Raw genomic sequence first — 24595 nt, 5'->3', positions numbered from 1 at the left:
TCTTTCACATGTAGTCAGTTCTATCCAATATCAGCACTATGCAACAAGCTTGGGGTGCAGTAACAACTAACCTAAATTCTGTATCATAAGGTATGAAATCCTTAATGACAATACATTGCGGATCTCCCGGGTGAATGCTGAGGATGAAGGAACATACACTTGTATCACTGAAAATAGTGTTGGCAAATCAGAGGCTTCAGGATCCCTTGGAGTTCATGGTAAGATTTTACTTTCCTTAGTGTAGCTTGCATTTATTCCTTATTGATTTGAAGAATAAAAATGTTGCCATTTATCAATAAGGATATATTTCCTACTAAATATAACACCCTTGCAAAATCAACATTGTGTATATTTTATATCTATTTTTCAGGGTGGGGGGGGGGTGATGGTAAGGTGGTAAAGTGTTTCGCCATAACTATACTGTATTATCAGTTTTCTTATACTGCACACAGGTCTACTAATTATATGCAGGGATTTTTTCTGGCTTGCTAAATCCCTTTCCCGTAGAGCTTTAAATATAAGTTTTATGCCTGGAGCATTAGAAAGATTAAGTCACAGAGGAAGCAGTACTTAAAAGCTTTACCAATGAGTCACTCCTTTCCAGTATAAATGAAGAGATCATTTATGTCATTCTAATGTACTATTGGAGTTAAGGGGGATCTTATAGTACAACAGTCTATGACAGAGCTATGTAGAGGGCACAGGTGCCTAAAGGGGTCTGCTTACTAAACATTGCAAGTCATTATTTCTAAGCATCTCTGTGATTTTTGATTGACATGTTTATTTGTAGAGCCTGGTTTCCTAACCAGCAATGCAGAAGTAAGGGTTGACTATGCATTGCACTACTTATGTCATATAAAGATTTGTAGTGGGGTGCACCATCTTGAAATTGTTCATTTTCAGCCTCTTTTCTTTTAAGAACTCGCTTTTTTATTTGTGATTTTTTTTTACGATACAGATCTTTGAGTGATTGTAACTACATTTGACTCATTTATATGCACTTTGCCTTGAATAATGATAGTTTTACATAAATATTTTATTGAATGCATTATAAGAACTGCTATGATTCAGACTGTGTTAGTTCCGTTTGCAAAGGTGTCCTATTATCGTGAAAGATATGGTTGGAAGTGCTCCATTTATTTTCCTTTAAATTGACAGTTAAGTGTGAGGGCAGAGCAATTCAGAGGACATGCCTTTCCATATCTACAGTTTTCATATATAAACATATATACTGTATGCTTGGAGGTTGATAAATTACTTGTGTCTGCTGTGGAAAGCTTTACAGTTGTACAGCACCCCTAGTGGTCATACTAAGTGCTGCTACAGTTATATTCATGCAGGATTTTTAGCGTTGTATCTTACAAGGCAAGATTTGTTTTAAAGAAAAATGAATGTAATAGATACCACAGAAGGAGTCATTCATTCATTTCTCATCTAACTGGCATCCTCATTGTTGTCATAGCGTTTAAGCAGATGTAACTTGAACCACAAACCAATATTCACTTAATTGTTTAGTGTTTGTTGTCATATTGTCATTGAATGCATTAACAGCAAATTTTCATTCAGTCAGATTCATTTCATGCTTATTCTTTTTTTATATTTATTTTTCTCGTTGTTCCAGTTGGCCCATTTTGTAAGTATCCATTTCATCTCATTACATGCATGTTGGCTGCTAGGGATGCAGGCTTCAGGAAGCATTGTCTGGTGCATGTTCTTTTGATGGTGCCATTCCCCTGAAAATGTGTATATGAGGCAGGATCCCAAGTCAGCTGGCCTTAAAAGACGTTTTCTTTACATTTTATTGATTTACATTTAATAAAACAAGATATATTTACTTTCAAGAACAATTATGTTTAATAAAAATTATGGTACTATCATTTAAAATTCTCTGTACATGTGACTATAAAGTAAAATTAAAGGTTATATCTAAATAAATAATAATGATAATACTAGGCTGTCAGAGATACTGGCACTTAAACTCAGGCAGGATTCTCTGATTCCTCTTTATAATAATTTTACTGAACTCTGTGGTTCATTGAGAGTCATCAAGTCCCCCCAGGCTCTGTGCAAGCTCCCTCCTACCTGCCCTGGTGAGATATGGGTAGAGCCTATTTGTCGGCTTGAAGCATGAAGTTGTGCTGTGTTCAGCTTGCTTTCTAACTGTAAGAAGTACCCCCAGAGATTATAGATTACGGTAAAGTTATCCAGAGCTAGTAATAGTCTGCTTTCTTGGATTTTCTAAGCAAGAACATCACTCAAGTGCTAGGCCAAGGCAGGGATATTCAATGACTTTATTTTTGGTTATTTGTTGAAGTGGGGCATACTTTTGACCAAATTAAGAGGTTTATTTATATACCAATTGTTCATATCATGTGGACAAATTCTGAGTAATGCAGCCTGTTTGAGCTTCATGAAAAATTAATATAGCATTATGAAGCTTAATAAATTTTCAAAGATGCATTAATAATTCTTGCTTATGTATGTGCTATCACTACTATATAGTGCCTGTACATATGTAAATAATGCAGCACATCCTAAAATTGTGTTTTATTGTTTATTTCCAGTTTAACAATATAATGTATTACAATTTCAGTGGGAATTGCACCAATGTTGTTTAGTTCCTTCTAAAGCTTTAATTCTAAGGTGGGAGACAATACTTATACATTTCACCTTTTTTCTAAGACTGGAACACCCATGCTCAGCTGGGTGCTAAATAAAATCTGAATCTAATTAATAATGGATTATGTGATCTATAGCTGTTCCTGAATGTTACCACCAAAATTCTTAGAAAAGTCTTAAATCTAGAACCCAGAGGCACATCTCGCGCTAACAATATACAGACCAGAAGCATCGGTTTCAGGGACATACATGTCTAAAAGTGTATCAAAGAATTGTCTCCTACAGTAGATTTAACTTTCTTGTACTTTTTCTTATCTGCTGTCAATTTATTCAAAAATAGTTCCAGCCTGTTAATTCAGGCTTACATTAAAATGTTTTATGTAAGCAGTTATTATTTTAGCAGTTGTAGTATTGCAGATATTTGCACCGATCTGTTTGCTGCAGCTCTGTGATGTTATGTAGCAATTAGTGATAAATAGAGAAAAAGGTAAAAGGAATGAAAGGGTTAAACAGTAATACTTTTATCTCAGTGGGAAATTCTAACAGCTCTGCATCTGTAGTAAGATCATATTCCCCCACTGTCTATTTTGTCATACTTTAACCAGACGGCTAATACAAGTCAATTTCCTGCCTCTGTGCAACCAGCATTTCTTATCAGCTGCTTCTGTTCAATAATAAAAACTGGCCTGATCTTATGTCTTGGGTCACATTCACATCTTCTCAGCTGTTTTGTTTGAAGTGGTGGAAGCCTGAAAGGTTTATACCCTCAAGCAAGTTTCCTGATACCTGAGTATCCTTAATCTGGCTATCTGACTTGTCATACTTATACATTATGGCTTTTTAATGCTCTTTGAAGCAACAAGCAAGGTGCATGTGGGCTACAAAGAGCAGGCTTTATATCAATCAGTGTAGTATAAGGATACAGTTAAAAATACAACCTTAAACCTATATTTATGAGGCAAATATTCCAGTTGTAAGAGATAGGAACAGGGATTCAAAGTAGTTAATTTCTTCTGTTGTTTTTGCCTTAAATTGACCATAAATCATGAAGGAACAGCATACTAGCTGCACAGAACCTTCCATCTGTTTGAGTGTTTGTGTACAAGTGACAAGGTACACACACACATATATATATATATATATTTAGGACTGCCCACGGTGTAGACTGTCAGTTCATAATTTCTGTTTTCCAAGTGAAGAGAATATTGTGGTGCCACTTATTTATTTTATTACTTTTCATAACCATGTAAAATAAAATCATCAATTTATCCAACTCACATGTAGAATTCATATTCAGTCAAAAACATCTCATAATTTAAAAAAAGTCTTCTCTGTTTGTATTAAATACATATACCGTACACTGTAATGTACACTGAAATATTGTCAGACTGTAAATGCATGGGCACCTTTGTAACATGTCTGATGGTTTTTGCAGTCTTAATAAAACCCTTCAAATAAAGCTGCACATAATTTTAAGGCTAATCTTCTGTTATCTTAAAAAAGCAATTCTAGTAAAAGCTAACGACTTGCTGCAGTACACTATGGAATTCAATAACAATTAAACATCGGTCCATCCTTTCCACTCTGGTTTCCAGTTGGCTCACTGAGCATTCATCAATTCATGTATGGATTAATCCATATGTTCATTAAAGAGGAATCTGCTATCATCAGCATTGGAAATAGCAGATCTGAATCACTCAATTAGTATATCCCTTCACAAAAATACTTTAAAGGCCTTATTAAAAAAATCTTATTGTTAGTATCTGGATAACTCAAAGAGAGAGGGAGTATGTGCAGTATGATAAGCAATTCTGCTGCTTTAATAGTCCTCATAATGCAGTGTTTTTATAGCTCTTCCCTTTCTTACCCCCATGCAGATCTCTCTCTTCACGCATAATATACTTGCATAATTCTTTTATATATATATATATATATATATATATATATATATATATATATATATATATATATATATATATATATATATATATATATATATATATATATATGGTGTGTTGTGTGTGTGGGTACTATGTCATTATTTGCCTTAGCTGATGCTAAGTTGATAAAAACAGATAGCATAATCATCTGCAAATACTACTTTCTTTATGCATTTTGCCTAATGTTTGTTTTCTATGATCAATAATTTCCAGTGCCTCCACAACTGGTCACCCGACCACGAGACCAAATAGTAGTTCAAGGACGTACTGTGACGTTCCAGTGTGAAACCAAGGGGAATCCACCACCAGCTGTGTTTTGGCAAAAAGAAGGAAGTCAGGTAATTGTTGATGATTTTGAAAATAAAAACAAACATAATTGCATTAATTGGTGAAAAGTTTGCTTTGTGATAAAAAGAAAATGCCCTATTTATAAAAATGTTGGCATTGTAAAAAATAATGTGTCTAAATTAGAAAATCTTCCATGATTTATAATACAACAAGTGCTCCGGTGCAGGAAATTAGAGGCAGTTCCAATGCATTAATGAATGCCAGTGTATATTAAAATGAAACCTTTTAAAACTATACAGGTAACAAGGGTTTTATTGAGATCTGAATCAGTAAAATAAAAATTTGACTTTCTTAACCATATCAGGCTGTCCACTTAGTGCCATCTGTATGTAGGAGGTGACGATCAATAAACAGCTTCAGTAAATAGCTTTTCTGGCAATTTGATTAATGAGCACTGGGGGAGTACAGGTTAGCTGATTAAAATGGCAGGTCAGAGCACCTGAGGAAACCTTTACCCTGACATCCACGTTTTCTTTGAAAACAAGAATCGTTTGATTTATTATGCAAAATGATTCAATTTTGTCTTTGTTCTTTATAATGCCCCATTGATTTACCACTTTAACTCCCTAGAAGATCAGTAACTGTAAAGGTGTCGCATATCAGGAGCAGGATGCATCACATTCATTGTTTATTAACTACATCTTCTGTCTCCCCCTGATGACATGTTGTGGGTTGCTGGGAGTTTTAATCCAGAAGTATTTAGTGTTCTGAAAGTTGTCAAGCTCCAGCATACATCAGAAATATCATTATCCTTTATTTATGTTGCAATGATACATTTATGTATGAAAAGAGAGAGAGATTAATAAAAGAGACCAGTAAAAATGCTAATGGGGGCAACTTAAAGAACCTACATGAGCCATTGCTTCAATATTAGAAACATTGTGTTGTATTGTGTGTTGGCTTTGTAGCAGAATCTGTGCCCCACTTCTGTGTCCCCTAGCTGATTACTGAACAGCCTTCTTACATTAAATGGAATTCCAAAGCAATGTAAACTTATATGTAGCTGCCTTTGGTATCCCTATTCTAAGGGTTCTATGAATGGACCGACTTTTAATGTAAATGAGATATATATACTGTATATATGTATATATTTAGTCCAACCAAAAGCTGGTGCTCACAAAAATCCAAAATGCAATGCCTGGGTGCTGGTTAAATGAATAGGTTTCAACGTTTCGGCTAACAATTTAAGCCGTCACCAGGAAGTGATAACGGCTTAAGCTGTTAGCCGTAGTGTTGAAATAATATATTTGTTTGTTTGGCACTAAAAAGTCCTGAGAGTGTGGTTCTTTTTGGTAAGCTCACTATATATATATATTTATTTTAAATTTTTAATTTTTTTTAATTTTGACCAAGTTTTGCAAAATAAATATACATTTTGAACATTTCTGCATTCAGGGATTGCATGAGGAGTGTGCAAAAACATGTTTATAATGAAATCTAACCCAGAAAACCTTTTTTTTTGTCATATATGGAATTATTGTGCTTGAATTCTCACTGTTTTATTGTGTGGAAGTAATAAGAAGGTGGGCTCATCGGAGGCAAGCACACTCAGCAGATGGGGAATGCCTGTATTATATCAGTTGAAGGTCACACATTTAACTCTCTTAGCATTAGAAAAGAATGTTTATGCATTCATTTTCTAAGAAAAATACTCCCAATTGAAGCGCTATCCGTGCTTAGCTTAGTGACCAATAAGCTAGAGGTTGTTCCTAGGTCACATCAGAGATTAACCACCCAAGAAGAAGCTATGATTCTTGGGCCTATGTTTATAGAAGGGTTGTGACCTTAGGTGTTCCTTTTATTTAATAAAGGTCATATACACAGCTTCAGCTTCAAACAACTCATATAATTTTCTTGTACATGCACTATTTTACCAATTAACCTAAGTGATGCCTTAGATTTCGTTTTATGAAGATGAAAAGTTTATTTCGTGAAGCCCTGGCTTGAATCCTGATTATTTACCTTATCATTAAGTAAGTCTACATAAAAAATAACCTAAAAGCCATGGGTAAAGAACCATGCTCAGCATGCGCTTTTAATCAAGTCTGGTATGCACCTTTTACAATGAGATACACTTAAGTAAACAGCCAGCCTAACTCTAGCACTCTTAAGTAAACCAATCCTTGTGTATCCAACAATAAAGTACAAATAGTTGTGTGACCTGATGAATTTATAAATTAGTGTTGGGTCTGCTCGCTTAATGAATCCCATTTGAACGGCACACTTTTTTTTTTTTTAAACTTGATGTTTGTAGGGAGTATTTTCTGTCTGATAAGCAACCTCAGCCTTTTTGTGGGGGTGTGTGTGCATTTATAAAGGTGCAAGCCCAGCTCAGTGTTTGTAAACATAATGCCAAACAAAAGTATGGAATTATAAAGCATTTCAAATAATAATGATTATTGGATATGTATTATATTTAGCTAAAGGTTCAATAGTGAAAACATTCAGAAGTGATAACAGACTGTGGATTGTAAATAGCTGTGTTATGAATGCTATTGTCTGCTATCTTACACTGAATTTAGAGCTTTTATCTTTCCATTCTTTTTGGGAACAATGCAGGCAGTATAACACCATGATTTACTGTGAAATGGTTCCCTTTTATATCAAGAGGAATTGTGCTTACTGCACACACTTGCAGGGTTACATCCCGAAACGCAGATATCTTTTTATTAGTTGATAATATGGCCACTTATATATTATTTGTTGTACAGACCAAATCTGTTTTTTTATATTTTAATTGAAAATGTGTAATTAAATGTATATGTCATCATTTATCCCAACAGATTCTCCTTTTCCCAAGCCAGCCCCCCCAAACAGTGGGACGTTTTTCTGTCTCTCCAAGTGGAGAACTGACCATTATCGATGTTCAGACAGGAGATTCGGGGTACTACATGTGTCAAGCCATAAGTGTGGCTGGAAGTATCTTAGCCAAGGCTCTACTGGAAGTGGAAGACGGTAAGACACAATAAGGCACATTGTTATTTTATTACAATATATGCGTCTTGACAACATCACAGAAATGTATGAAAGCAGCCTGTGATACTGTGTATAATATTTTCAGAATTTTAATTGGAAAAAAGTTTTATTGACAATAGCTCTGTGAACCTTTATTTTTATGAATTGAAATCTTTTGAGATAATTAACAATTTCCTTTATTTAGTTCAGTTTAGTATTGCTCATCGGGTAAAAACAGTTTCAGGTTTGCAGTAGTGTTAAAATAATCACATGTTAAATATAGAAATATAGGAACATCCACATCTCACTTATTGTCATGACAACCATGCATTTAAACAAGGACATCTAGTCAGGCATTTTTACCACAACCCACATAAATTGCTAAAAATATATTTATTCTAACACTTAACAGAATGTGTGTTGTTGTTTGTTAAAGTCAAACAGATGATCATTGTGTTGTTTTTCTTAAAATAGATTTGCAAATACATCTTGCTTTTTGTCATATGTGGTTGGCTCCCCTTTAAGATTATAGTGTCTATGACACTTATACCAATGTGTCAGTGTTTGGTCCTATAATGACAGATCCAAACACCAGATACTGAAACCACAAGATATTTTTATTAGGAGAAATTAGAGTAAATGTCTGGAGCATTCTTTGAGACTTTGAATGGTGAGAAAACATGACAACATGCAGTCAGCATCTTTAAAATGTTGTTTGATGCTTGCATTTTGTTTTATAATATTTCGATTTGGTCCCAACGGCACCACATCAAACATTAGAAATTAAACTGAAAGAACTTTGCAAACAGCATTTACAAAAAAATGTATTCTACTGAGACTAACATTTTCCTATGATCAAAAAAAATTAAATATTTGCTCAAAACAAAATAACAGCTGTGAATTCTTCAGAGTTCTGCATGTTGAACTGAAATGTAGAAATAAAAACTATTTTACTGTAAGCTTAAGCAGTCTTCGCTATAATGTACAGTAGCTTTGTAAAATAGTAAATTTCAGGACTTAATATATATATTAGAAATAGAACAAAGTTATATTTTAAGCACACAAAAATAACTAACGTGAGTTGAGTTTTCTTGCTTTTAAGTTATGTCTTGATAATTGAAATATGATCGAAACTTTTACAACTATTTAAGTAAAGTGTATATAGGGTTCAGTGAAGAGCTCAGGCTATTACTGGATGAACATTTTATGAGTAGCATTAGAAAATACTCATTGTTTACAGAATGGGTGGTAATTCTTTTCAGAAGCGCTATGTGCTATTAGAGCACTGGAATCCAGGAATGTCTGGGAAAGGCACAAGGTTATCTCTGACATGACATTCACCCAAGGTTTGGTGAGCTCTGATCCTTTGTTAGCAAGATATGAGGATGGTGGGTTGGCTGAGTCATAACTGCTATTATTTTTTTAAATTCTATTTTTAATTCAATTAAAATCATATATTCATAAGGTGCAAAATATCATAGGCGCCTCAAGATAAAAAGCAAATAATGTGTACAAATAATGGTTCTCACAGGATAAACATTAGAACTAAAATGCATAATTTATACAGTAAAATTGGATCTTTTTTAATCTGACATCCTGTGAGTGCTGATAAAATTGTATTTTGTATTCTCTAAAATATAATGCTCCTAGGTGCTTCTCCAGTTATATGATGCCTGGTTGTTTTCAGCCTGACATTGCATGCCTAATTTAAAAAATAGGTCCAGCAAAAAGATGTCCTTTTATTCTGTCAACGCCACAAAGTCTCTTATCTTTGTTTTCTGTTCGCTCAATAAGGCTATTATTCTGAATCATCTTTTAGTGTCAGAACAAACCTTCCAGCAACAGGCAAAGTCAAATGTATTGATCTGCAATAAAACCAGCCACTGCCAACAGGCTCACTGTATGAAACAGGGTGATTTTAAATACAATTGTAGCTGCAAGCCAGACATTGAATAGAAGTAAATATTAGTCTCTACAATAAAAGGAAACCGTAGTTGTAATCACATTTTTTCAACAACAAATTGACACTTTACCCTTTACTTAAACCCTATTTTAATTATGTTATTGTTCTTTTTATATTAAACTAAGGAGGCAGGTAATAGAAGTTTGCTGCAGGTCTAGTAACCCATGGCATCCAATCAGCAAGCTGCATTTACTGGGCAGCAAGAATCAAACGTTGCACCTTTTCACATAGCTAACGTGAAATTATAAGCAATATTAACATTATGTTAATTTACACTGCACTACACTGTTCAGAAGTGTTTAAAATAACAGAAAAATTAATTGTTGGAGTTAGAGTTCAGCATCTCTCTTTAGTATGTTGTGTTTTTTTATATTTTTGGTAGACAGAAACAGTTTTTAATTCAACTAGATATTTATGTGAATTGGACATTTTGGTTTTCCCCAGTGAAAAAGGATTTCTAGCTGTACATTGCAGACTTAAATGACGACTAATGATTCAATAAGAGCATTTTCAGTTTTGAGTACTATAACATTTAATGATTTTGCCTGATATAACTCTTGCTCTGGTGAAGGGAAAGGGATTGTTCTCATACCTGCTTCAGTGTCAGACCTGGGGAAATAGGCAAGGTCTGTCTCTTTAAAACTTTACATCGACCATTCGGTTGGTATTTTTGAATTCAAAGTTTTTTTAACTTCGAACTTCGACCTTTGATAAATATGCCCCTAAGGGGCAGATTTGTCAAAGGTCGAAGTGAATTTCCCAGACATTTTTGGGTACTTTGACCATCGAATAGGCCAAATTCGACTTCGATTTGAATGGAAAAAACCTGAAAATCTAAGTACTGTCTCTTTAAAAAACTTCAACTTCCCCACCTTAAACCTGCCGAATTGCTGTTTAGCCTATGGGGGACCTCCTAGAACCTGAGGCTTTTGGGCAAGTTTTGAGAAGTCAAAGTTTTTTTTTTTAATCCTTCGAATCGTTTGTTTCGAAGGATTAAATAGTACGATTTTACTTTGATCGAATAAGGCCGTTTTTGCTGGAAAAAATACTTTGACTATCGAAGTTTTTTACTTCGAAATTCGATCCTTGATAAATATGCCCCTAAGGGCATTTAGTCTAATTCGATTCGAATTAGATTAGCTTTTTCGAGTCTGTAAAATTTTTTAATAAATACTACAATAAACACTTATCAAACAACAATTTGCCAGTGCATTATTACTTGTAAGCTATATTACTTCAGACACTTTTTGATAAAGTCTATTTAAAACATACACACTGTAGCTATCCCTAAACATTTTGACATCAGTAAGTTGTTGTCCATGGCCATATTTGAGTTATGTATGAGGATTAGACAAAGTCTATTTTTCGAAATCTTCTACCAAAAATTATATAAATATTGTTTTTCTTTCTCTTTAGCAACATCAGATCGAATTCCTCCAATAATTCGCAGAGGACCAGCCAATCAAACTCTTGCTGTTGACTCTACAGTGCAGATGCATTGCCAGGTATCTGGTAATCCTGTGCCAAGTATACATTGGCTCAAAGATGGTCAAAGGATTGTGGGAAGTGACCCTCGAATTGGAGTGTTGGACAGTGGAAATTTACAGATCACCCATTTACAGGTATGTTCTTACCAAGTGAAGATTGCACTTTATCTGCTAATTCAAAATGATATATGATCAGTGTATAACCTTGCAATATACAGGCAATTTCCTACCATTACAATAAATGTCAATAGCTTGTACGTGCAGAAAAGGGAATGCAGAAAGATCTTATCATAATCACCAGGTCTGTCCACTTCACAGACCTTAAAAGATGTAGACAGCCAATAATTAACAGGTAATTAGCCAATATATTTTGCTGACACTCAGCTATGCAATTTTGTTTTTATTGTGCTATTAACTAGGCAAGTCATGACATTTGTAAAGTGAAGAAATAGACCATTCTAGGATCAAAAGCATCATATAGTCTTCATATTAATCAATTGTTTTTCAATTGGTTACAATGCATTTAAGAGGCAAATCACCATATACAATTATGAAAAAGTATCATGGTGAGATACAGAAAATAATGCACATGTTTATGTGTTGCAGATAAGAGCTTGGCTATGAATAAGATTACAGCAACCAATGCAGTGACCCTAAGTGCTATGTGGCACGACAATTCATAGGGCTGATAATTGCACATAATTCCAGTAAATTACAAGGACCAAATAACCATCCCTGAATAGAACCCATTGCACCAACTGTTTTTTTAAATGAAAATCCTGTTTATTTGCAGGCTCTGCTGCCTCCCATAGGAGAAACAATAGGGTCATACTGTGTTGAGAGGTTATACTTAAATTATGCCATATTAATTCCTTGGTGCCCTTGAGCAAACTGGGGGCCTCCAGCTGGAAAATTCCCAAGGTGGCTGCAACATTCTTAAACACTCACTTGAACACACTATAATAAAATCAAACATATATATTTGCATGTGGACCTACTTTTTCATCATAAGTAGGGGAAGTCTGAACTCTGCGTGCACTTTCAGGGTCTTTTTTTATCACAGTTGCTCGCATACATATTTAATTCTGTACTTGCAACTGGTTTCAGTGTTGCTGTGCTTGATCTGATGGGAACTTTATAAAAATTTTAAAACGAATCAAAACATCATTTGCTGGAGATAGAGAAGATGAGGGAAATAAAACTTATTTTACATATGTTTATCTTAGGGTATTTAAGTTTAAAGGGACCCTGTCATCGGAAAACATGTTTTTTTTTCAGAATTAATCGGTTAATAGTGCTGCTCCAGCAGAATTTTGCGCTGAAATCCATTTCTCAAAAGAGCAAACAGATTTTTTTTATATTCAATTTTGAAATCTGACATGGGGCTAGACATATTGTCAAATTCCCAGCTGCCCCTGGTCATGTGACTTGTGCCTGCACTTTAGGAGAGAAATGCTTTCTGTCAGGCTGCTGTTTTTCCTTCTCAATGTAACTGAATGTATCTCAGTGGGACATGGATTTTAACCATTGAGTGTTGTTCTTAGATCTACCAGGCAGCTGTTATCTTGTGTTAGGGAGCTGTTATCTGGTTACGGTACCTTCCCATTGTTCTTTTGTTTGGCTGCTGGAGGGGAAAAGGGAGGGGGTGATATCACTCCAACTTGGAGTACAGCAGTAAAGAGTGATTGAAGTTTATCAGAGCATAAGTCACATGACTTGGGGCAGCTGGGAAATTGACAATATGTCTAGCCCCATGTCAGATTTCAAAATTGAATATAACAAAATCTGTTTGCTCTTTTGAGAAATGGATTTCAGTGCAAAATTCTGCTGGAGCAGAACTATTAACCGATTCATTTTGAAAAAAAGATATTTTTTCCCATGACAGTATCCCTTTAAGGAAAGCACCTTTTAAATGTAAATATTCAGTAAATATTGGCCCTTTTCACAAAATTTCTGTGTAAATACATTTTCCACCCCCCTAAAATGCCTTCAGATGTATAAACTCCCACGAACCATAAAGACCTTGAATTAGAAATGTTCTGTCACGTTTTAGGATTGTTTGATGTGTGACTCATCTGATCACAAACCTTTCACAACCTTCAAAGACTATGTTTAAACAAGAGCCTCAAAGAACATATTTATGTTGGTCCAGTGAAATTCTGAATAACTTGAAACAACAAGTTAGAAAAACCTCAGCCTGTTTATTCCTATTTTAAAGGTGAAATATACCATGATAAACCCATTTGCAGTGAGACTCAATAGCTTTCAAGTCAATATACTTTTTTTTCATCATAACATGGTAAAAGCAGTTTGAAAAAAAAAATGCATTGCAAAAAATGTTAGGCTTAATTCTGTTAGGATAGGGTATTTCTTCTGTATGAACATTGTCTACTGACATGGCAAATGGAAAAAACAGCACAAAAATAATGACAGTCACTATAAAATAAGCTATGCTAAAACATGCAATATAGTCAGCTATTTCTGTGATTTATTTTTTTTTAACACATTGATCATCAATCCATGCGAGGCCTCTCTTGAGCATTTTTTTAGATCTCATCTGCTTGGGTTTGTTGGATTATGATCTCCATTGACAAATGATGTAGCCCCAGGATGACTAAATGTGGCAGGGTTTCATGTCTTCATATTTATTGTATAATTGCATGTCTTCATATTTTCTGGACAATTGTATCAGTGTAATTTGACTATCGTACTAGAGTGAATCTTTGTGTAACCATAGTTCAGTATTTTATTAGCAAATATACTTGAAGTATTTACTACTTATTGTAAGTAAACTAACATTGCAAAGAGCACTTGCCTCATGCATATTCCATCACTATCATTAAACTAACATTTTATATGTTGGAATAATATGTTATGTTGGACCTGTACTTTACTTTAAAAACCACCACATGGTATAATAGCCATAAGGTCATGAACAAACATCTTTGGTTTTAATGAATGAACTTCCTTGTATCTGTGGACATGTGTATCATCACCAGGCCATGAAACATTTCACACTGTTAGAAACCGTTAAAAATGCAGTCTAGCACATACATGGGTTACAAGCATCAAAAAGGATAATACCAAAAGGGAAAGAGTTAGTGTGTTCCCGGGAGGCGCCACACTTCATTTATGGTGGTTTATGATGGATTGCAACACAGTGGAACTGTATACACAATGACAGGTGTATTTTATGTTTATATATCTACACCTCTGATTGCAGTTTGAAGAGAAAGTTGCCCTGACCTCCACATTATAATGGTCCAAGTCACGCATGAAAGCTAAATCATGTCAAAGATACTCCAGGGACATGTCACAGAATGATATAGTGACATGAGGTTCCATCCTACTATGAATCGAAATAGTTCTTCATTGGACTGTAATATATAACAATTAGCAGCTTTCTGACATATAGAGGAATATTCTTTAAAATTAAGCTCTGTATGTTTTTTCTTGCCACATTTTCAATTGCACAGTAGAATATAAAAAGAAATATATAGCACTGCAGTTAAAAAAAAGAACAATATATATATACATTATATGCATGCCCTTGCATTGTTTAATTTACACAAACTTATGTAGATTTTGCTTCTCTGCACTGCTTTGGAATGGTGTTGTGAGGTAAAGTGGAGGTTACTCATAAATTTCTTATACAACATGGCGTTCATGCTAAATATTTGCTTAAAAATTGATGCAGGAAGTCAGCGGGGAGTGAAATATTTCACGTTATTTTTGCTCCTTCATTGTGTAAGAGTCAGAAGGTTAATGCAACTCCCGTGTCCCTGTGCAGCTAATAGCATCATTTTATAGCAGCCGTGGCTCTTTGCCCAGAAAAAATTAGAGTTGTCATGTGGATTCAAGGACTACTATGAGTTAATGGTCCCTAAGGAAAGATTCCTCATCAGGTTGCTATGATTCATGGGAAGGAGTGTAGAGAACCATGTGGCACCCACTCAGACCAGGCAGTTGTATGTAGCTTCTAAGATTAGATTCAGCCTGGCAATGGACCCAAGCAGCCGAGGCATTTTTAATGTAGGAATTTTTCATGCTCGATTCATATGGACAAATAAATTATAGTTAATCAGTAAGTATGCAATAAGCACTTTATGACTTAACGAGTTTGGATATTAAATCAATGCATTTTTTACAATGACTCATTGTAATGTACAATAGTATCTCGGTGTGGAGCAGAGATTCTTTTTAAAGACCAAAACTGATTCATCCTCTTCCTGGATGCTTTGTGGTCAAGTCACTAATCACCCTGTGCCTAAGGCACCAAAATGGAGCTTGAGAACTGATTTATTATGACTGTACTCAATCATAGAGCTGCATTGTTAACTCTTCTTTTTCTTACTTAAGTGTTTTTTTCTATGTTTAAATAAAGAAAGTAAAAAAATTTATGATCTCAACTATCATTGAATGATTTTTTTCTGAGCTATTTTATGAATAGCCTGAACTCATATCAAGTGCTTATAGTGAGCGTGGCTCTTTATAGGAAATGCTTCAGCTGTAGCAAGCATTATGTTAGCTCATATACACTTATAAATATGCAGATCATTTTTCAGTAAACTGCAGTATGCCCCTTACTTTACTGGTATTTTATGCTAAAACATAAAATCTTTTGTTTAAGTAAGCTTTATTTTTATAACCAACTTATACAACAAGCATTCCCAATAGATATTTTACATAACAAATACAAGCTAGTGAGCTTCATTTACATGAACAACATTCCATAGCACCAATTTTATACCTTCTTTATTGGAAATATGAGTCACAAAATCCAGAGGAAGATAAAAATGGTGATGTGTACTTGCTGTACTAGAGAAAATAATGTTACAGTAGTTTTATGTGTTACGTCTGCTTGAGAAAAATATTATTTCCCCCTGTGCTTAGCTTTCTTATCCAAATCAGTCAATCTGAAGACAGTTAGATCAGAGACCCTAACAGCAGTCCTCCCTATAGTTGATGGGAATCACTGGCCTTATACAAAAGTATAAAAGAATAAAACAACAAAAGTTTTTTTCAAAAAATTAAATAAAACACTATTAAAAAAGTTAAGCTGTAAAGCGTATATTTTTTTATGATAGCCTGATATTTTTGGGCGGTTTTGGAGCTGATAAACCAAAAGTGCCAGTATGTTATTATCTGCTACTTGTTTTCTGTATTTTCAAATAATTTGCATATACTAAATCTGTTGAAATATTAGGTGACGGATTCAGGCGTATATACATGTGTGGCTACAAGTTCAACTGGAGAGACTACATGGAGTGGATTTGTTGAAGTTCAAGGTAAGGCATCTTGGTGCTATGTTGGCAGATTTTGCATATTATAATACAGGTATTGTAGTTTTCCAGGTAAGGGATCTTTCGTAAGTCTACTTAAAAACATTGAAACGATAATAGCCCAATAGGCTGGTTTTGTTTAAAATAAGGATTAGATATATTGTAGTTTAGATATGTACAAGGTACTGTTTTATTATTACAGAGAAAAGAGAAATCATCTTTTGAAATATGAATTATAATAATAATGCAATCTATGGGAGATGGCCTTCCCGTAATTTGGAGCTTTCTGGATAACGGGTTTGCAGATAATGGATCCCGTACCTGTACATGTGTATGGAACACTAGGCTACACCCCTTTCTGAATTCTTATAAATAGATTATCTACAGCTAAGGAATGACAAAAAATGTCAGTGAGAACCTGCAAGGCAAATCAATAGCAATAACGCTCTAGTAAAAAAGATTAAGATAAAATAGGAAAATAAAGAAAATAAGAATATATTTACCTCTTAATCATTCCATTAGACAAATGCAAAATGCAGACATAATAGTATATTCATATTAATGAATGCTTCTATATGTTTTCAGAAACGGGATCTCCGATACACGTGCAGCTTTCTGAGCCCAGCCTTGTTCCTGGATCTCCTTCCAAACCCCTTGTCACCGATGTCACCAAAAACAGTGTCACTCTAACATGGCAACCCAATCCACAAGCCGGAAACACACAGGTTAACTCCTATATCATTGAAGCATTCAGGTAATTATTTGACTTTCCTCCTGCATAAGTTATCTTTCAGTATTTAGAGTTAGAATATTGGCAGCCCTGCATGCTCTGCACATTATCTTTAGAATACATTCTGCATATTCTATTTAAAAATACAGTCAAGTATATTTCACCCTTACATTTTAACTCAGGTATCCTTGTTACACTGGCAGCTATCAGTCTTGAATGATAGAAAATGAAATAGCCACTGCAGGATAACTGATAGCTGCTAGTCTCCATTATGTCTTTCTCACGTGCCTCACAAATAGCAGGCCAATTTGGAGAACACCTTTAAAGTGGAATTCTTGCAGTGATAAATCACTGAGGGGAAATTGACAGCTCTGACACAAAAAATTGCCATGTTGGCAGAACGCATTAGCAATTATAATGCACATTTGGAGGCATATATAAGAATATATATTAGGTGCATAGCATCTCCTGATGCAGAAAAGACTTTCATAGTCATAAGAAAAAAGCATTGCAGCAGAAGGGAATATTTGCCATAACTTTATTTAGATCAAATATGCCTCCTTTGTGCTTTATGGTGTGTTTCTATTTGCACTACTAGCCTGTTATATCTGCTACTTAACCTGTTACTGTCAAAACACACCTGTTGGCAGACTTTTTTTTACATTCACGTGTAAATAAGTTCAAAGCATAAGTCATAAAATTGTTGAACCGACACTGCACACTTGGGAAATGATAAACTGCGTTATAACATGGTGATGCTGATTTTAAGCAGTTACATGCTTTTCTTTTACACACTCAAATCTACCCTTTTTTAAAAAAAAAAAAAAAAAAAAATCTGACTTCATTTTACACATTTTCTTAGGGAGCTGGTGTATATATATACAGTATATATATATATATATATATATATATATATATATATCACAAAGCAATCTAAAGCCCTCTCTTTAGGAGTTTTTCAGAGATTTATAGAGTGCTCAGGTGGTGAATAGTTTAGCAAGCAATGAAAATTTCTTTGCAAACATTGAGGCAAGGGAAGCCAAATCATAAATCAGAAACCCTGACTGGATCATAGAGAGGTTAGGGAACAAATATGCAGGATTTATATTCACCCAACCTTCTAAATATATCATAAAACTGAGCCTCGAGTATTTTTCACTCTTCATAAGGAAGGCTTACATTGTTTAATTTAAAGCACAATTTTTTACAAAGGCCTACATAGTATGTATTACACGGTTCCTTTCCTTTTATCGGAAAAGGTGTCCCACAGTGAATCAGAACTAGAAACACAGAGATATCTGTATTCTAATATTACAATTACAAATAATTGTATGCAAATATGTTGTTATATATGTACTGTATATAATAGTTGCCATAGTTATTGTAAGTGGATCATTATCCTAATGGCTAGATAATAAATTATGCACTTTAATTAACCATTCCCTCCATCACATTTAAGACCTCTATAGTGCTTCTGCTGATCAATAGAACAATATCTGGCCTTTGTGTTAGGGACAGGAGCAAGGGTTTCCAACATTTTAGCCAGCCAGACTGAAAAATGTTAGTGTAATATTGCTTGGTAGGGGTTTGTATGTTTACTAAACATACTGTAGATTTACGGTGTATCCCAACCAATGATGTGACCAAACTAAGGGTTCTTCTTTCTTCTCCTTTACTAGGCCTTTGCTGTGTGCTTAACTGTGTTTAGTATAGGGTAACTAACATTCTTTATTTTATAGTAATTGTCTGTTTGAGGCATGATGAAACATGGGTATTATAGTATTTACTGGCTGCTTCCTAGTCTTTGTCAGGTTTGGCTCCTTTCAGCTAGTTACATTCATAATGGCTTCAGCCCAAAGCCCAATGCTTGTGATTCTTTTAAGCCTTCAAGTCAGTTCTCCATAAACATGAGGCCTAGAGTGTGTTTTTTTTTATTGTGAAGTATGTACCATCATTGTTCAGTTAAACCTGGCTCTGATAATAGATTTTGTGTGATTTTGATCCTGTTATTCAATTTAGGTTTCATTCTTGTGTAAAAGATTCAGTGTATTTCAAAACATGATTTTTAGTACTTTAACAGAATAAACTATGCCATATTGAAAAGATAATCGTGCAGTGTCTCTAAATTTGTTAATTTGTAAATTTCAACAAACTGGTGGGATGAGCCATAAAGAAAGCAATGAAAATGTGCTGCGATAGAGACAGTGAGAGCAATCTGTATGGATTTCTCTGTCACTGAAGGCACATATTAGTATTATTCACACAAACTATCAAGGAGTATGATCTGACAGTTACTTGTTCTCCAGCAGAAGAATCGGCATGCTCACCATGATGCCATTATAACTTGCAAACTGCCTGACAACCGCTCCTGCTCTTTCTCAATAAAAGAAGGTTATACTGGATTATATTTTGTGCTTACATGTGGCGCTTCTTTGTTTCTAGGCAAATAATACAATACTGATATTGCAGGGCTATTTTGTAGTTTTATAAGTGTATAACAGGCATGTCCAAAGCATCCCTTTACCTCTAATGTAACTGTTCATGGAGGTTATAGATGATCCTGTGAAAGTTCATCCTCCTTTGAAAAATACATCTTAGTGAGGAACTAAACAGTAGAATGCACTGTACTGCATTGTGGGTATACACCTCTACAGTCGTTTTATTTTATTCCTAATCAATAATCAATAAATCTTTTTTTTTTAATTCAGCCAATCATCAGGAAGCACCTGGCAAACGGTCGCAGACAACGTGAAGGTAGAGAAGCACACAGTAGTTGGGTTAAACCCAAATACTGTATATCTTTTCATCATACGAGCAGTGAACTCATATGGAGTCAGTGACCCCAGCCCAATTTCAGAACCAGTGAGAACACAAGGTGGGTTCTGCATGACAAAATTGTGCATATTTGATGCAGTAAAGCATTTATATTGTTGTATGCAGTAGTGTCTATAACACAATTATGCACCCACAATTAATAAACACCCTAAAGTACAAAATGAAACATAAATTTGTGTTGAATATTTCTTCCTAATAAAATCTATTATGTCTGTGATTTCAGATGTCAGTCCAACAAGGCAAGGTGTCGATCATAGGCAAGTCCAGCGCCAACTAGGGGAAGTGGTGGTTCAACTTCAGCAGCCGATTATTCTTACATCCGCTACAGTGCAAGTTACATGGACAGTAAGTTATACTTTAAAATTTAAGCTGGATTTAATTTCCATTACTCATGCACATCTAGAAACATCTAGGTTCTAGAAGGTTCTTTTTATAGATTACCTTGGATTACTATGCATATTGAACAGCCAGGAGGGATAAGTCCATATAAAATTATATCCAGCTAGGTTTTTAGCTTCAAATGTATTAGGATGAGTTTTATCTCAATATGTCATATTACTTATCATCAATTGATGCTGTATTATAGTAGAGAAGCAGTGTTTTTTTTTTGTGTTAAAAAAAATTGTATGGGTTGCTACTGTTGTCATTAGTGACAATGCCATTTACTATTATGTCATCACAGCCTTCTCTCCATTACCAACTCCATTACCAACTCCATTACCCAAACAATGTAGGTCTCTATAAAAAGATATTGCATAAAACAGCTCATATGTAAAATCCTGCTTCATGTAAATAAACATTTTCATAATAATATACTTTTCTAGTAGTATGTGCCATTGGGTAATCATAAATAGAAAATTGCCATTTTAAAAAATAAGGGCCGCCCCCTGGGATCATACGATTCACTGTACACACAAACATACCAACAAACCATACCATATGTTAGGTCACATGAGCCAATTAACAGACAGAGTTGTGTCTTTTGCTTCCACACTTCTTCCTGTTACAGTTAGAGTTGTAGTATTTCTGGTCAGGTGATCTCTGAGGCAGCACAGAGACCATTACGAAATGGTGGCTCAAGGCAAGAGATGTAAAAGGGCAATATTTACTTAAATATATATTCCAGTTTGGTAAGATTCTTTAATATGCCACTTAATATGATATGAACTATCTGTTGCTTAAGTGTTCGTTTTAGGGGTATAGTTTTCCTTTAAAAAATTCTGGGGGGGTATTTTTTTGTCATTTGTTTCCCTAATTTTAATACCACACTCAAGATGTTACTTGATTGTATATGTCACTCTGTTAATAAAGAATTCTAACTAAAGACATTTTAATAGGATATTTTACATTAATATTGTAGACAGATATTGGTTGCTGTTGGAAACACTCACCTTGTTGCTTTTGGCAACCAATCAGAGAGCAAATGCCATACTAATAGTTTAACAACCCCCTCTCATTTAGTGGGCATCACTTGTTACTGTTTCCTGACCCACTTAAACACACATATGGCTTCTGGGCACAAATACCCCCAAAAGTATATAGTACACTGTAATTAATTCCAGGTAATATAACTCACTTTGCTGTCCATGTATATAGGGAATCATAATGCGTAGCTCCTATTTTGCAGTATAAACGAATTATAAACCCATAAAATCTTTATCCACTCTGCCATTTAATGACTTCTCATTTTGGTTGTCAGAATAATCTTTTAACATTTGACGCCCAATTTAGAGATCATTGGTTATAATGCTTTAATTAACAATGGTCTGTAACCATTTACATTTTTGTAACTGAAATTAGCCAAATTCTAGTTAATTAATTGCTCCACTAATCTAATTCTGACCTTTCGCCTTGAAATGATTCATGTTTATCAGTATCAGATAAGAAAATTAGATTAACTAGGAAATTGGTTGCATTTATATTACTCTTGCATTGAAATTATTGTTGTCTGTCACAGGGGAACAGTTCATTTAAATCCCTCCAAGAAATAATAGAGAGGGGCCCTATCTGAGTTGAGTTTATTGATTTCTGGGTTGGTAACACAACATGTTTGGTAGTATTGCAGCTTATTTATTAGTTTGTTATTAGTTTATTGTGTTCTCTAAAGGAGTCCCCCTATTTCTTTACTTTTCTGCATCGTCTAGGCTAATCAGTGTTCATTAACAACACACAGTATGGTCTAGGCCAGAGCATAGAGAAACACTATTTTATTGTTAACGTAAATAATAAAACTTTAAAAAACAAAATGATAGAAAAGTATATCTGTAAAATATATGCAGTTATTGTACATGTGGTCTTCTCTTTCAGGTGGATCGGCAAGCTCAGTTCATACAGGGTTACAGGGTGATGTATCGTCCAAAATCCAGTGTTTGGCTTGTACAGGATGTGAAATCTCCCTCTGAACGGAATACTATCCTTGTGGATCTTAAAAAAGGCACAGAATATGAAATTAAGATCCGTCCTTATTTTGATGAATTCCAAGGCATGGACAGTGATGTGCTTTTGATTCGTACACCTGAAGAAGGTAAAGTGGCTAGCAAACTTTCAATAAAGTGTCCCATTGCTGGAAAAGGCCATTTCGTCTTCTAAATAAGCTTTGAGAAGAAATGACAAATTCACTGTATACTAACATAACATATAGAAGTACAATGAATATACAATTCCTCCCCAACTCTTCTTCCTTCAATAATAATAAATAAAAGATCAATAATAAAGGGTTTAATTGGAATCTAAAAGCCTTGGAACTGTGAAAACACTTGTTTTACACATAAGAAATCTACTACTTTACCTGCTAACTATGGCAAGGGGCCTTCAAGTTAAAATGCTGGCAAATTAGTGTATGGTAGGCATTCTGTTACTGGAATTTTGTGTTTGCATATATATGCTTTTAGCAATTAAACTAAATGTTGTGGAATATTACAAAGGGCTGGCTTTTATTAAGGTACCGTTATTCATGAGGCATGCAGTTTTATAAAGCCACAAAGAATGCAGGAGAGGATGTAGTCTGTATAATACATTCTTAAGTAACAAGCAGCCTGACAAATGTGTCAAAGATTACAATGAAAAGACTTGATGGTTGGAAGAATTATGCCGCTGAGAGAATGAAGGAAGAAAGCAAGATAAAACATTTTACCTATAGGAGTAGAATGTCACTGCAATATCTCAAATTTATAGCGTTTACTCTTAATCAGATATTAAATTCTCCGAGCCTTCACAAAATTTACTTCTTAGACACTGTTTGTGTATTTTCAAGATTTTGAGTCACTTGTTCTAATTATGAGCCAGAATAATGTCAGTTCTTCCTTCTCTGTCCACAAAACAAAGGATGTTATTACTAAAATATTTTTTGGATTTCTGCAGCTTTTCAATATAAAAGCCTGAGGATGTCACATTGCACATCGAAACACAGATTTACCTGATTTTGTTTTTTCTCTTGCTATACTTCCCATTTTGTACGATAGATTGATTATGTGGAAGAGATTTCTTTCTGTTTTTCTTACTAACACTATGTCAGCCATCACCTTATCAAAAATCTGATAAATGCAGCTTTATCTGGCCAGTATTACAAATCAAACCTCAGTAAGGTGGGCATAAAAAGGTGCTCCTAACTCCAACCAGAACTAGAAGCCAGGCTGACACAAAGCAGTCAGCACAATTATTGGAGAATATTTGCATCTATCAGGCTTCTTTTAAAAGCTAGGGAAAGTGATATTTAACAATATTGCATTAAGAATCCATCCCAGATTTTGCTGGTCTGCAACTACTTGGATAATATGGTGAAGAATGCTTGGATTGGAGTCCAGGAACATTTGGGAGAGCCATAATTGAGTTTTAAACACCTGTTTTTGTAGCACCAAAGTTTAAATGTTTCTTAATGTTTACACTATTTCTTATAAAAAAAAAAAAAGTGTATTCAGTGAGCATATAAATATAACAAAACAGGCCTAAAAGGCGTTTTATCTAGTTGGATTTGCACTGTGTATTTTTAGTGCAACATACAAAGTTGAAAGAACAGGCTTAATAAATAACAATCTGTGGCTTATGATGTTAATTTACATTTCTGTTCAGAGATATGTGGTTAGTGCCATCAGTCTTCCTATGAATATATTTTTTGGATTCACTTAATGGGGTCCTTCTGCTGCAATTGTCAATGAAAAAACACTATATACGCGCTGTTGTAATGGAAAATCTATGGTAATTGCTTCCAGTTTGACAGGTTTGGGTGAGAAGGATTTCTAAGCTCAATCAGTGAAGCAAAGTGACTTGCTTAAATGTCCCTTGATGATTGAAATTTAGAGCTCTGCATTATATTCAGATATGATATGACACTTTCTCCATGACTTACACTTGCTTAACTATATCTTGTGCCATATACCTTTGCAATTACATATGAAAGTACTAACTCAAAAAGAATGGACTGTGTCTGTGTATGTAAT

General features: G+C 34.5%; 1 protein-coding gene across 3 annotated transcripts in view; it reads left to right on the top strand.

Annotated features, from left to right (window-relative positions):
• Positions 1–24595, top strand: part of LOC108696402 (roundabout homolog 3) — a 263216-nt gene that overhangs the window by 220136 nt on the left and 18485 nt on the right. For 2 of the 3 annotated variants that reach the window (XM_041569199.1, XM_018225727.2), the window contains exons 6-15: positions 91–218; positions 1622–1633; positions 4773–4897; positions 7691–7862; positions 11242–11447; positions 16519–16600; positions 17180–17348; positions 20033–20199; positions 20383–20504; positions 22467–22683. In XM_041569199.1, coding sequence (XP_041425133.1) covers positions 91–218; positions 1622–1633; positions 4773–4897; positions 7691–7862; positions 11242–11447; positions 16519–16600; positions 17180–17348; positions 20033–20199; positions 20383–20504; positions 22467–22683 — 1400 coding nt within the window. The remainder of the gene's footprint in view (positions 1–90; positions 219–1621; positions 1634–4772; positions 4898–7690; positions 7863–11241; positions 11448–16518; positions 16601–17179; positions 17349–20032; positions 20200–20382; positions 20505–22466; positions 22684–24595) is intronic. The other variant, XM_041569200.1, reaches the window with a different exon arrangement.

Source organism: Xenopus laevis, chromosome 7L (assembly GCF_017654675.1).
Source record: "Xenopus laevis strain J_2021 chromosome 7L, Xenopus_laevis_v10.1, whole genome shotgun sequence".
In the NCBI taxonomy this organism is placed as follows: Eukaryota; Metazoa; Chordata; class Amphibia; order Anura; family Pipidae; genus Xenopus; species Xenopus laevis.
Note: the sequence above shows the minus strand (reverse complement) of the source record. Positions and strands in the feature narration are given on the sequence as shown.